The 14,793-nt window shown below is 34.8% G+C and overlaps 3 protein-coding genes across 3 annotated transcripts; all 3 read left to right on the top strand.

Moving 5' to 3' along the window:
• Positions 1-442: 442 nt before the first annotated feature.
• LOC117330007 lies at positions 443-1,692 on the top strand. The gene has a single exon (XM_033888233.1). The coding sequence runs from the start codon at positions 655-657 to the stop codon at positions 1,489-1,491; it is 837 nt and encodes a 278-aa protein (XP_033744124.1). The 5' UTR covers positions 443-654; the 3' UTR covers positions 1,492-1,692.
• Positions 1,693-6,438: 4,746 nt separating this feature from the next.
• LOC117328704 lies at positions 6,439-7,925 on the top strand. The gene is made up of 2 exons (XM_033886200.1): positions 6,439-7,704; positions 7,740-7,925. The coding sequence occupies exon 1, from the start codon at positions 6,517-6,519 to the stop codon at positions 7,606-7,608; it is 1,092 nt and encodes a 363-aa protein (XP_033742091.1). The 5' UTR covers positions 6,439-6,516; the 3' UTR covers positions 7,609-7,704; positions 7,740-7,925.
• Positions 7,926-11,441: 3,516 nt separating this feature from the next.
• Positions 11,442-13,650, top strand: LOC117328705. Its single transcript, XM_033886201.1, has one exon. The coding sequence runs from the start codon at positions 11,518-11,520 to the stop codon at positions 12,628-12,630; it is 1,113 nt and encodes a 370-aa protein (XP_033742092.1). The 5' UTR covers positions 11,442-11,517; the 3' UTR covers positions 12,631-13,650.
• The last annotated feature ends 1,143 nt before the right edge of the window (positions 13,651-14,793 follow it).

The raw sequence follows: 14,793 nt of genomic DNA on the forward strand, positions 1-14,793 counted from the left end.
AAAACACTGTCTGCTCTCAAGTTGGAAACTTTCATCATTTTTCAAAGCGGGAGTGAGGCGTAGACATTTCCAAACCATATTTCTAGTTGTAACAGACGTTTGTTCTCGACTCCGTGACCTATTGTTGACATCACCTGGCCTTGGGCCGTGTGCTAACTAGGTCACGGAATGATCGATTTGTTGACAGGGTCACAATGCATTAACTATCAATATGTACCATTACCGTTTGGGGGCAAATATTTATAAAGGATACTGTTATATCAAATCGAAATGTACTTAAATACCACTTAATGTTAGCGTTATATGTATGACATACATACATATGAGATTAAATGATATATATACATTGTATCCTCTATCAAAGAAATTTTCATTTCAAGATAGTTTACCAAAATGACTATGCAAGCCACTCTGATATTTTGCAGTGTTTTATTTTCTTCATCAATCGGTTCCTTTTTACCAGTATGTAAACAAGGTGAAAACTGCCACCTGCCGGACTGTTTTTGCAGCACCTTCCATCACCCGCTCGACCCTAAGTAGATTCCCCAGATAGTATACTTTGCATTCGATGACGGAGTCAAGGCTGGAGCCGAAGCTTACTACAACAGGTTATTTGGACATGAACGTAAAAATCCAAATGACTGCCCAATCAGCATGACCCTTTATGTTTCTGGAGACAACAACGATTATTCCTTGGTGAATGAATATTCCAACAGAGGATTTGAAATTGCGATTAAAGATATGCGTCACTCTAGTCACAATAGCGAAACTCTCTTAGTAGATGCAAAAAGACGGAAAGAAAACATAATAAACTTTTCGAATGTGACGTCGGACAAGATCCATGGATGGCGAAGTCCCTATTTGAAGACAGCGAGGGACGAGCAGATAGACGTTTTACAGAATCAAAACTTTACCTACGACGTGTCTTTCGTTTATACGAGAAAGAAGATGGAAGATTTAAATCCATGGCCGTTTACGCTGGATTATGGATGGACGTTACCTTGTGACATACAACCATGTCCTACAGAAAAACATCCTGGGTTTTGGGTTGTGCCTGTCAACGCCATGAGGGATTACGGAGACTGGGGAGCGTGCGAGTTCCTTGAGTCATGTGCAAACAAACCTTTAACTGTAAATAAAACGCGCACGTACATTATGGACAACTTCCGTAGTCATTACCATGGTAACAGGGCTCCATTTGGAATCCACATGCACGCCTCGTTGTTCACGGAACGGACCGAATTTCTAGATGGGTTGGATCAGGCCATCCATGACATGCTGGAATATGATGACGTCTTTATCGTCAGTATCCATCAGGCAGTAGAATGGATGAAAAGGCCAACAGAACTGGAATTTATCAATCGTTTTAAACCTTGGAGATGTTCTTCACAAACTGACAGTGCTATAACACTACCCGGTATACTGATATTCCTCCTGGTCGTTGTGGGTATAAGTATTTACATTAGAATTATGACAAAACTGTTTGGATGAATTTTTACGAAGGTGGGTAATTAAGAATGAAAAAAATGAAATATGTACAGTTGTTTTGTCATCAATAGAGTTGTTCTGCCATCAATAGAGTTTTTCTGTCATCAATAGAGTTTTTCTGTCATCAATAGAGTTGTTCTGTCATCAAAAGAGTGTTTCTGTCATCAATACAGTTGTTCTGTCATCAATAAAGTTGTTCTGTCATCAGTGGTTAACTCAGATAGTTGTTAATTTAATATTAACATTGGTAGTTAATTTCATTTCTGAATTAAGTTTAATTAAGTTTCGCTTTGATATACACTTGATGTTAGTACAGAAACATATCAAGGCGCCCTATCTTATTTGTATGTCACCCAGTACAATCTAACAAGCATTTAATTGTTAAGAACAAGCATGATACCGATATCTAATGTTAGAACTGCGACGTATTGTATGTCCGAGAAACTGATCGGTGTTTTAGTCTGTCTGCGTGAACACCATAAAGACACGGAATTTAGACAAGTAATTGATCGGAACATAAACTGTCCAATCCCAAATCAATAAATCTTAAATCACTGACCGCGAAACTGACTGAATGAGAGATAAGCTAACTAGATTGGTAGACATTCATTATTTCAACTGATCTTGCATTCAGAATCATTTCTTTCGATCGAAGGCACTTTTACCCGGCTTAGATTCGTTTATTGGGGGAAATCCTTCTTAATTATAATATGCATTGACATGTTGGAAATATAACCAATTGAAAAAATAATCCATACTCAAAAATGTCACACTGACCCAAATTTATAAATGCCAATTGCCAATATTATGACCAGTATATATATTCTGTTTTGTAATGTTTTTATGAAACTTTTTTTTTACTTTATCAAAGTAGACTTTTCATTAGTTTCCTTTTCATTTCCACCATTTTAGTAATTCCCATTAAGAATATTTTAACTGTAACAGTTATATATACTATCTATAAAGGAGTAGAGAGGTCACAACTAACAAGAACCGAGTACATGACACAGGGGCAGTAACTGCTACGAATCTTTAGCTTTATCAATAATTCATTAATTTGTCGGTGTAACGTAGTGATTGACCTATCGTCTACCAAGGATACTTGTCACTAACGGCCAAAGTCACTAGCGTTGTCCCTTCTCCCAGGCAGTCTTTGGACCATGAAACACTAACTATAACATTCACGTTTTCTTACATATGATATACTTGTAATCTACATTACCAAGCCATCAATGACTACCCGGCGATATAAACAGACAAGATATGTTAATTGTGCGTCGTACATGACACGGAGGATTTATAAATAGACAGGTGGTTATCAATCATTTCAACTGTTTTAAGTAAGCCTTCTATGCCTAAAAAGAAAAAAAGTAACACAGTTAGAAATTGCCCTGTTTACAGAAAATAAAAAGATGTTATAGATTGTAATAATGATATGATGTAATTGAATGATAGGGATCCACTCTTTCGTTTGTGAAAATTACATCATGTACCTTTAGTAGTAGTACTCTCATCAAATTTCTTTTTAGTATAGCAAAAACAATTAAGTATAATTTTAATTACTGTACGTAGTATGTAAATAATATCTGGCGTAAACAATGTTAGGTACAAGCATTCATCCTTGTTTTTTTTTTTTTTTTTTTTTACATTATTCGAAAAAGTACCGTAGATCTGACGTGGTCTGATCGAAGAACAACTGCGAAATCTTCGGAAACTGTTACAACTTTATCATAGGTCATAGGTTCAGTTAATTCTGATGTATTTTCACAGGTAAGAGTAATATTTTTCTAGCTAAGTACCAGCGCTTCGTAAAAAATTAACAAAATAACGCACTGATAATATTGACGCACCTGTGGTATACATAAAAACCCAGGTACGAACCCAATTAAGCTATCATGATTCCATCGGGCTAATAGTGCCACCCGTTCAATTATAACGTAAGTGATATTACATACAAATGTACGTAGATATATGAAAATTCAAAATCTAACTAGAAATGAGATTTAGTGTTATCAAAATCCTTTCAAGAAATGAAAGAAACGCGCATATAAATGTGTATTTCAAAGAATACGTATTGATAAACACAAAAATACCTAAACACGCAGAGAAAGAAATGGGTATGTTGGAGGATTTAATTGTATCGAGTCGTTAGTCTCACAGTATAAAGACACACAACTGGTGTACGAAAGTCAGTAGCTTAAATACAACCGAAAACTGTTTTTATAAATGTATCAAAAGGCCATAAGAGAGATAATTTTCCAACAATTGTTTTGGGTTTTCCCCTAAAGTGGTGATCCCTTCCTGATGTGACTAATTTATCGTATGCTTTATTCTCTGGAGAGAAGGATTGGCTGTCTTAATGCCACGGAAGGATCGGATACTAAATTGATTTGAATTATTGTACTAATTGATTTTCTACCATAAAAACGATATACCGAGTACTGGTCTAAAAGCTATAATTATTGTACTAATTGATTTTCTATCATAAAAACGATATACCGAGTACTGGTATAAAGAATGCATACAATTATTGTACGTATTTGATTTTCTACCATTAAAATGCTATACTGAGTACCGGTCTAAAAGCTATAATTAATGAACCAATTTGATTTTCTACCATTAAAATGCTATACTGAGTACCGGCCTAAAAGCTATAATTATTGTACTAATTGATTTTCTACCATAAAAACGATATACCGAGTACTGGTATAAAGAATGCATACAATTATTGTACGTATTGATTTTCTACCATTAAAATGCTATACTGAGTACCGGTCCCAAAGCTATAATTAATGAACTAATTTGATTTTCTGCCATTAAAATGCTATACATGTACTGAGTACCGGTCTAAAAGCTATAATTATTGTACTTATTTGATTTTCTACCATTAAAATGCTATACTGAGTACCGGTCTAAAAGCTATAATTATTGTACTAATTGATTTTCTACCATTAAAATGCTATACTGAGTACCGGCCTAAAAGCTATAATTATTGTACTAATTTGATTTTCTACCATTAAAATGCTATACTGAGTACCGGCCTAAAAGCTATAATTATTGTACGTATTTGATTTTCTACCATTAAAATGCTATACTGAGTACCGGTCTAAAAGCTATAATTATTGTACTAATTGATTTTCTACCATTAAAATGCTATACTGAGTACCGGCCTAAAAGCTATAATTATTGTACTAATTTGATTTTCTACCATTAAAATGCTATACTGAGTACCGGCCTAAAAGCTATAATTATTGTACTAATTTGATTTTCTACCATTAAAATGCTATACTGAGTACCGGCCTAAAAGCTATAATTATTGTACTAATTTGATTTTCTACCATTAAAACGCTATACTGAGTACCGGTCTAAAAGCTATAATTATTGTACTAATTGATTTTCTACCATTAAAATGCTATACTGAGTACCGGCCTAAAAGCTTTAATTATTGTACTAATTTGATTTTCTACCATTAAAATGCTATACTGAGTACCGGTCTCAAAGCTATAATTATTGAACTAATTTGATTTTCTACCATTAAAATGCTATACTGAGTACCGGTCTCAAAGCTATAATTATTGAACTAATTTGATTTTCTACCAATAAAATGCTATACTGAGTACCGGTCTAAAAGCTATAATTATTGTACTTATTGATTCTCTACCATTAAAATGCTATACTGAGTACCGGCCTAAAAGCTATAATTATTGTACTAATTGATTTTCTACCATTAAAATGCTATACTGAGTACCGGTCTAAAAGCTATAATTAATGAACTAATTTGATTTTCTACCATTAAAATGCTGTACTGAGTACCGGTCTCAAAGCTATAATTATTGTACAAATTTGATTCTCTACCATTAAAATGCTATACTGAGTACCGGTCTAAAAGCTATAATTATTGAACTTATTTGATTTTCTACCATTAAAATGCTATACGGAGTACCGGTCTAAAAGCTATAATTATTGTACTAATTGATTTTCTACCATTAAAATGCTATACTGAGTACCGGTCTAAAAGCTATAATTATTGAACTTATTTGATTTTCTACCATTAAAATGCTATACTGAGTACCGGTCTAAAAGCTATAATTATTGTACTAATTGATTTTCTACCATTTAAATGCTATACTGAGTACCGGTCTCAAAGCTATAATTAATGAACTAATTTGATTTTCTACCATTAAAATGCTATACTGAGTACCGGTCTAAAAGCTATAATTATTGTACTAATTGATTTTCTACCATTAAAATGCTATACTGAGTACCGGTCTAAAAGCTATAATTATTGAACTTATTTGATTTTCTACCATTAAAATGCTATACTGAGTACCGGTCTAAAAGCTATAATTATTGTATTTATTGATTTTCTACCATTAAAATGCTATACTGAGTACCGGCCTCAAAGCTATAATTATTGTACTAATTTGATTTTCTACCATTAAAATGCTATACTAAGTACCGGTCTAAAAGCTATAATTATTGTACTAATTGATTTTCTACCATTAAAATGCTATACTGAGTACCGGCCTCAAAGCTATAATTATTGTACTAAATTGATTTTCTACCATTAAAATGCTATACTGAGTACCGTCTCAAAGCTATAATTATTGTACTAATTGATTCTCTACCATTAAAATGCTATACTGAGTACCGGTCTAAAAGCTATAATTATTGTACTAATTGATTCTCTACCATTAACATGCTATACTGAGTACCGGTCTAAAAGCTATAATTAATGAACCCATTTGATTTTCTACCATTAATATGATATACCAAGTACCGGTATAAAGACAACATACAATTAGTGTTGTACATTATCTAAAGAAGATTAAATGTTCACAATAATATTGCGTAATTGTTCAAGGGTATACTATCGTAGTACTTTGATGGAAATGCTTTTATGTTCTCGTCGTCCGATGTCTTATTGCCTTAAGGTACATCACGTGAACTATACAGTCCAAGAAGAAGAACTACCATACATGAGATATTTATAACAGTATATAACAATACACGTCTCCAATAAGAACTATGCAAGTGACTCTGATATTTTGCAGTGCTCTTTTTTCTTTCGCAATCAGTTCCTTTTTACCAGTATGTAAACAAGGTGAAAACTGCCACCTGCCGGACTGTTTCTGTAGCACCTTCCATCACCCGCTCGACCCTAAGGAGATCCCCCAGATAGTATACTTTGCATTCGATGATGGTGTTAAAACAGAATCGGAAGCTTACTACAACAGGTTGTTCGGAGAAGAACGTAACAATCCCAATGACTGCCCGATCAGCATGACTCTGTACGTTTCCGGAGACGACACTGATTATCCCATGTTGAGTAAGTTTTCCGACAGAGGGTTTGAAATTGTCGTCCATAGTATGAGTCATGGTGTCATTGACACTGGCGAAAGGGTCCGAGCAGAAGCCAGTGGACAGAGGGACAACATAATCAACTTTTCGAATGTGACGGCGGACAAGATCCATGGATGGCGCAGTCCCTATCTGAAGACAGCGGGGGACGAGCAGATAGACGTTTTACAAAACCTCAGCTTTGCTTACGACGTGTCTTTTGCTTATACCAGAAAGAAGATGGAAGATTTAAATCCATGGCCGTTTACGCTGGATTATGGATGGACGTTACCTTGTGACATACAACCATGTCCAACAGACAAACATCCGGGGTTTTGGGTTGTACCTGTCAACGCTATGAGGGATTACGGAGACTGGGGCTCTTGTGGATTCCTCGATTCGTGTGCAAACAAACCTCTAACTAAGAATCAAACTTACAATTACATTATGGACAACTTCCGTAGTCATTACCATGGTAACAGGGCTCCATTTGGAATCCACATGCACGCGAAATGGTTCACAAAAGCAGAACATATAGATGCGATGGACCAGGCCATACATGACCTGCTGGAGTATGACGATGTGTATATCGTTAGTATCAATCAGACCGTGGAGTGGATGAAAAGGCCAACAGAACTGCAGTTTATCAATCGTTTTAAACCTTGGAGATGTACTTCACAATCTGACAGTATCATTACATTCCGTGCCATATTGATATTTGTACTGGCGGTTGCTGGTACTGGTATTTACGTCAAAGTGATGTCTACAATATTCGGTTAGATCGTTACTGGTATTTACGTTAAAGTGATGTCTGCAATGTTTGGTTAGATCGTTACTGGTATTTACGTTAAAATGATGTGTACAATATTCGGTTAGGTCGTTACTATTATTTACGTTAAAATGATGTCAAGATCGTTACTGGTATTTACGTTAAAGTGTTGTCTACAATATTCGGTTAGATCGTTACTATTATTTACGTTAAAGTGATGTCGTCTATACGTTTAAACTGCAGTTTGCAATACGATATTCTGTTTGGTTTGCGAATAGTAATGTAGATTTATGTCACAATGTCCAAATAAAACATTTTAATTCTGTTACGTTCTTTGTTTTATTTATTAATATTGCAGTATCAAGTGGTATACTAGATTATAATTGCTAATTTGCTCAATGTTTTCTATTCGTGCATATGTCACCAGGAAAAACATGTTGGGAGCTCATGATTGTACATATAGAATTTGATTTTGTTTCAAAAGCAGTATGAAATAGGTTAATTCCTGAATCAATATTAGTATTTATGAAGCCCGCAAGACTAAGTGCACAAGACAAGCCCGAATACTTTAGCTTGCCTTTCGATTGAACAGGTAAAATCAGGTATGTGCAGTTCCTGGTTTACCTTCAATCACTTATGTATTATATAATCATATCTAACGGAAATATTCGTCGTATGTCTGGACATTTTAGTTACTTCTTTACACGCGTTTCGACAATGCACTAAATTGGTCATTGGCTGGACATATTGAGGATAAAAGGACAAGGGGGGGAAATTTTACATTATTATGTCGTCTAAGTTAATGGTTTATTTCAATTCACGTGAACATATTCAGTATAATATATAGATGGATTCATAAACAAACTTGAACAATAAAAGTGTTTGTAATGCCGCCACTGAAATGAAACCCATTTCTGATACAAAAGACGGATGTATGTACATGTATATATAGTTGTTAATCTGCAGTCTATGTTCGTTTCTTAAATTAGTTTATTGTAAGCAGGAAAACGTTTACTTTATTAAGGTTGTTTTGTATATTTTTGTTTTCTTCACGAATAAACCGTGAAAATGTGATTACAGTGTTGGGTTAAAGGCCAAAAGTGTGAAAATCTTAAAAAGAATTTGAACATCCTAACAGGCCTTAAGCAAATATGACAATACAGACATCTACCATAACCCGATACTGTACTCAAGTTTTCAATGTTTATTCGTGAGGAAACAGAAGCTAGTAAAAACCCATTATCAAAACCGAGGAAAGTTGAAAGAGGCAAAACAATTTTCCAAATTAATCAAAAATGTACAAAATTGGGTTCAACGTCTCAAATGACCCTAGCTGTGCACGGGGCGATAAACCCAGCAGCACAGAAACATTGTTTAATCAGAATTTCATTCTTCATTGAATAAATGATATTAAAATATGTTATTCACGAGTGTGTGTGTGGTTTTTTTTTTTTAAATGCAAAAACGTTGGTAATACGAATAGCACATACATGAATATTAACATGGTTAAACTTTAAAAAGGGAGATTAGGACCAGGTGTCCGAACAGGCAAATGTCTTATGCTTCATTAACAACAGCGCTAGTGTTTCATTTGGTAAGACAATATAACCTACCATTATCTTTCTTGTTTTCTTCTACCGCATGTTAATCTGTTTATGTCTGTAGTATGCCCTCGTATTGTCGTATTTGAGATATAAGTACGATGAGAGGACAGACAATTGTGTATGCAGCACAGGCACCTGTCCTGATAAATGTAATATTGTACCATGACCACATGGATGACAAGGGCTGTTGGAGAGCAAACCGAGGCGTACTAGGCATTATAACTGTCCTTTCGGGACCAGACGATTTCGTGTGGAATGCATCTTACATTGCTTTTATTAGCTGTCCGTCTGTCTGAAAGAAATATATCTATGCTAGTCTTTGTACGAGAGAATCAAATCTCAAAACAATGTTTAAAAATAGTAGAAATATTTCACATCTTCGATACGAAAATTTCTATCTCATAATGAATGGCTTATGGCGTACGGCTGATAAGGAAAACTACATTCATTCTAATAAAGGCATGAAGAAGAGTGTGTGTAACATGCATGAGATCATGGTCTGAAGGGGATAATTGTCTGGTTTGTCTCTGTCAGGACGTGTCCGTGTTTTGCTGCATTGTTGGACAATAGCCGCTAATGTATCAATCAAACCCTACCGCCAACGGGCAGTTTGTTTAATTAGGATTACTGCTGAATAATAGGTACACGTATATCACAACAACCGGGCACTGTTATATATGTAATACCCTGGGGGACTCTCTGCTTTCTGATTCAAGCTCAATTTTAAATGAACGTCAACTTCTCGTGACCTCATCTAATCAAGTAAATACAAAAACAAGTAAATACAAAAACAAGTAAATACAAAAACAAGTAAATACAAAAACAAGAAAAGCACTATCTGTCTGAATATAAACAAGTATCTTGTGCGTCATCGTTGTGTTGTCTTAAACTTTAAGTTCAAGATATTTGTTTTACTTTTCACATTTTTATTCAGATTGTTCACATAAAGTAATTACATGATACAGAAAGAAACAAAGATAACTTTCACACACACTTCTGTATTCAAGTTCAAGATATTTAAATAATTTATCTAATCGTCATATACATGTACATGTACTTTACTTTATCTGAATATGCTTATATAATACATTGAGTTTAACTATGTATACTAGTTTGTAAAATATTAAGCTTATCCAAATATAATCATTTTTGATATATTTAGTTTATCTAAATATACTAAGTTATAATGTATTAGAATTATCCAAATATACCGTTGATAGTACATTTAGTTTATCCCGATACATTTACAAAGTTTTATCTAAATATACCGATTGATAGTACATTTAGTTTTTCCAAATACACTTACAAAGTTTTGTCTAAATAGTACGTTTAGTTTATCCCAATACACTTACAAAGTTTTGTCTAAATATACTCAGTTGTGATATGTTTAGGTTATAATTTATAATTTTCAATATCACAAGAAATATGCCATAGCGGTGTTATTGTTTAATATGCCATGACAAAATTAAACCGTATTCGACATAAACATGGCTACAACTGTTATACGTGTACAAGTTGATGTGACAGTCACACTACATTAATAATAACCTAGTAAGCATTGAGTAAGATAACCTCTTATGTTCCTAAGAGTCAATGGGAATTCGATTCAAACGGTATTCCTTTTCACTTGATTTCAGACTGATGATTTAATGTTACTCCAGGAAAACGATTATAGAATTGATTTCATTATTATATCAAATTTATTATATAAAAATGATATATGTATCTTAACACATGTGTTGTCTGTTTATATTCTGTTCAATTACAAATGCTTTAAGATGATTTAGAATTTCTATCAGGTCCATATCTGTCTACCATCATACATTATATACAATTTTATATTCGGGGAGATAGAATAACATAAGGCGGTAGGTTCACACTGGCTTACACCATATGTGTACATGGCAATCTCATATTAAATTGTTTTTGATATTATATGTGTACATTACAATCGCGTATTAAATTATTTTTGATATTATATACAAGGATCTGCAAATAATTTATGTTGAGTTTCCGATATTTCTGTAATAGGTGTCGGCTGAAAACAAAAAGTTTAAGAGGTGAAGGTGGGTGAAGACCATAACAATGTTTTGAAACAAAGTATGACATATTACTGCACACATTAGTTGGACAATTGGGGTGGGGTTCACTTAATTGAATAAACGCGTTTGTCTAATGGGACAGTCATCAGGTAAGTGACGTCACTGATATGCCGAAAGGCACAAACCATTAATGTAAACGCATACTACAAGACACCACTACACGATTGTACCGGTGTAAGTTCAACAGACATTTTCGAAATATTGATCAGTTGAAATGACAATGATGAGACGAAGTGTTTTGTGCATACTTCTTACAATACTACCTACTACAACATCTTTTTGTCATCAGGGTGTCAACTGCCACCTTCCAGACTGCTTTTGCCAAACCTTCTTTCACCCACTAGATCGACATACGATTCCTCAGATGGTGTATTTTGGATTCGATGATGGCGTTCGTGAATACATCATTCCATACCTTGATCAACTTTTTGGGGAAACTCGAAAAAATCCGAATGGCTGTCCTGTCAGCGTGAGTTTCTACGTTTCTGGAGACAATACGAATTACGATGTATTGAGGGATTTCTACCATCGCGGTTACGAGCTCGCCTCCCATAGTGTTACTCACGGACACATCACTAATCCCAAACGCCTCTTAGAGGAGGCAGAAACACAGAGAGACAATATAGTGACAAACGTTCGCGGCGTGACCAAGAACGCGGTGATTGGATGGCGAAGTCCATACTTACTGACGGCTGGTGATGCTCAGATGGAGGTGTTAAAAGATCTAGGATATACTTACGATATCTCACTGACTTATGCTAAGGCGAGTTTAGACAACCTGAACCCATGGCCATTGACTCTCGACTACGGCTGGCCTTTCAAGTGCCTGATTCCGCCATGTGTGCACAATCGACACCCGGGTTTCTGGGAGGTACCCGTAAATGCCATGAGAGACTACAGCAATGAGGACAGCTGTGTGTATTTTGACACATGTAAAAACGAGACAGATACTTCAGAAGAAACATATGAGTATATTATGAATAACTTCCTGAGTCATTACAACGGTAACAAGGCTCCTTTTGGAATTCATATGCACGTGGGCTGGTTTAAAAACCCGGAAAATCTAGAAGCCATGGATAAAGCAATAGGACAGATGATGTCGTACAAAGCCGTGTATATCGTCAACGTTAAACAGATCATCGAATGGATGAAGGATCCACAGAACATAACGCAGGTAGAGGATTTCTATCCCTGGAGTTGTAACAAACAACGAGAGGAATCAAACATGATGACGTTGTCAGAAGTGCTTCTACTATTGTTTGTTATCGCAGCTCTGGTCCTTTACGTATACATAATGGCAAAGTGGTTAAAATTCCGTAAGAAGTAATCAACATATTCTAGTAATTAAGAGTTTTATACAAATGTTAACAGCAATGTTTTGGTATGTATTATATACATATATATTTATAAGAATATCACGTATAATAAGTTTGTTCATTGTGTTCGGAAATTAGTTAAAATGGTATAGAGTGGACTTTGGTCTGAGGAAATATCTTTGCAGGCAATGATAGAAGACAAAATTCACGAAATATGACATATCATCTATCACTTGATTTAAATAAATGTAATAATAGTTCTTGTTGAATGTTCAGTTATATGTGGTAGACATCCAATTCCTTAAAACAGTGTTGTTGTGCTGTAATGCCTGCATACTAAATAAACCGAAACACATTTTGAATGACTGTAACTCACTTATATTTCGGGTGGATTTACGCTTGGAGTGTCAATCGCGAATGCGAATCCGTCGCAATTATTTTCACGAAAATAACAACTCTGTTAATTATGTACGAGTCTTGCGGGGTCCATGACTCTAATACCTCATCATTCGGAAACTTATTGGTATTTCTATATCAGCGTTCGCGAAATCATGTACTCGCGAATATATCTGAAGGGGTCAGTTCGCGAAATAAAGTATTCGCGAAATCTAAGTGATATACGGTGGCAGAGCGTTTTATCATGGGGTTTGGTATTGTACATTTTATCCAGAAATAAGGTGTACGTCTAATGTCGATGTCCTTATTCAGATATCATCAGTTCATTTACTCCGTCCCTTTCACCTTTGTTTGATATTCACATCACAACTTACATATGTGTAAACATGTACATAATACACACTCATCCTCATCCTCACACTAATCCTCACACTAATCATCACACTCATTCTCACACTCATCCACACACTCGTCATCACACTCATCCTCACTCTTATCCTCACACTCATCCTCACACTCATCCTCCCTGTTTTATTTTCCAATGACAAAAATGTATTTTTGTGTTAATAAAATCAAGATTCAATATTCAAGAAGCTTTATTTAACGTCGCATATTACAAAAACATGAAAACCTTAGCACTGTTGAGTTATTCTTGCGACAAACATAAGTATAAAAACAGGAAATGATCAACAAATATCACAGAAATTATCAGTAATACAGAAAATAATTGATAAGAGTTATTTATATACATGATCATATAACAACTTTGTATCAAAGTGTAAATCAAATATGGAGAAAAACAAGCAGTTTAAGGAAAACATGGTAATGTTGCATACCACAGTGTCAAAGTCGCTGGACGAGATACATGTACACAGGTGATTGGGCATCCCCTTCCTACAGGGCACACACATCTCGTCCCACGGCCCTGACACAAGGTGCCATACATGTTTAACACTTACAGCATATAATATACATAAATATAAGTTTACAATAATGAAACTTCAAAGGGGGACAACTCGCACTTACTGGTGTGTTCATATATATGGTACATGAGCAGATCTGACCATCCCAGGAGTGGATCAGCCCGCGAAACGAACCATAATTTGCTGCCAACCTTAATTCGTTTGGCAGACCATTCCACACCCGGGACGCCTCAAATCTAAAAGATTTTTACCATATGTCGAGGTGTTCACCTCTGGAATTTCTCAATAAGATTATGTAAAAGAGAGGGAGAAATATTGTTTAAGACATTAAAAACTTCTGAGGCCACACATTTCATCCTATTTGATAAAGTGCAAAAATGCCAGGCTAAAGGACAGTAATTAAAATTTGGCAGGATAAAACTTTTAAAAATGTTATGTTTTCCTATTTTTGTCCGGTTCTTTCCCAGTCTTTTTAAGAGGCATTTCTACATAAACGAGATATATGCGAGTCAAATGTGAGTAAAAAGTCAATATCTACACCTATAAGTTTAACACAATCTTCATATCTAATTTCTAAATTGCCAATGGGAAAAGATTTTATACTATTTGTTTTTTTGCCAATACTTATTGCCTGGAATTGTTCTGGATTGGCCTTCATGCCATTAAACCAATTTATTGAAATTTTACTCTCTTCTTCTAAACATTTTTTTAAAGCTTCAAAATTATCACAAATTTTTGAGAAAGTATTGTCGTCTGAATAATAATAGAGATCACATTTCTTTACTAAGGTAAAACTATCATTAATACAAATATCAAAAATCAGTGGTCCGACAATAAAACCCTAGGGAACACCTT

Source organism: Pecten maximus, chromosome 6 (assembly GCF_902652985.1).
Source record: "Pecten maximus chromosome 6, xPecMax1.1, whole genome shotgun sequence".
NCBI classification, from domain to species: Eukaryota; Metazoa; Mollusca; class Bivalvia; order Pectinida; family Pectinidae; genus Pecten; species Pecten maximus.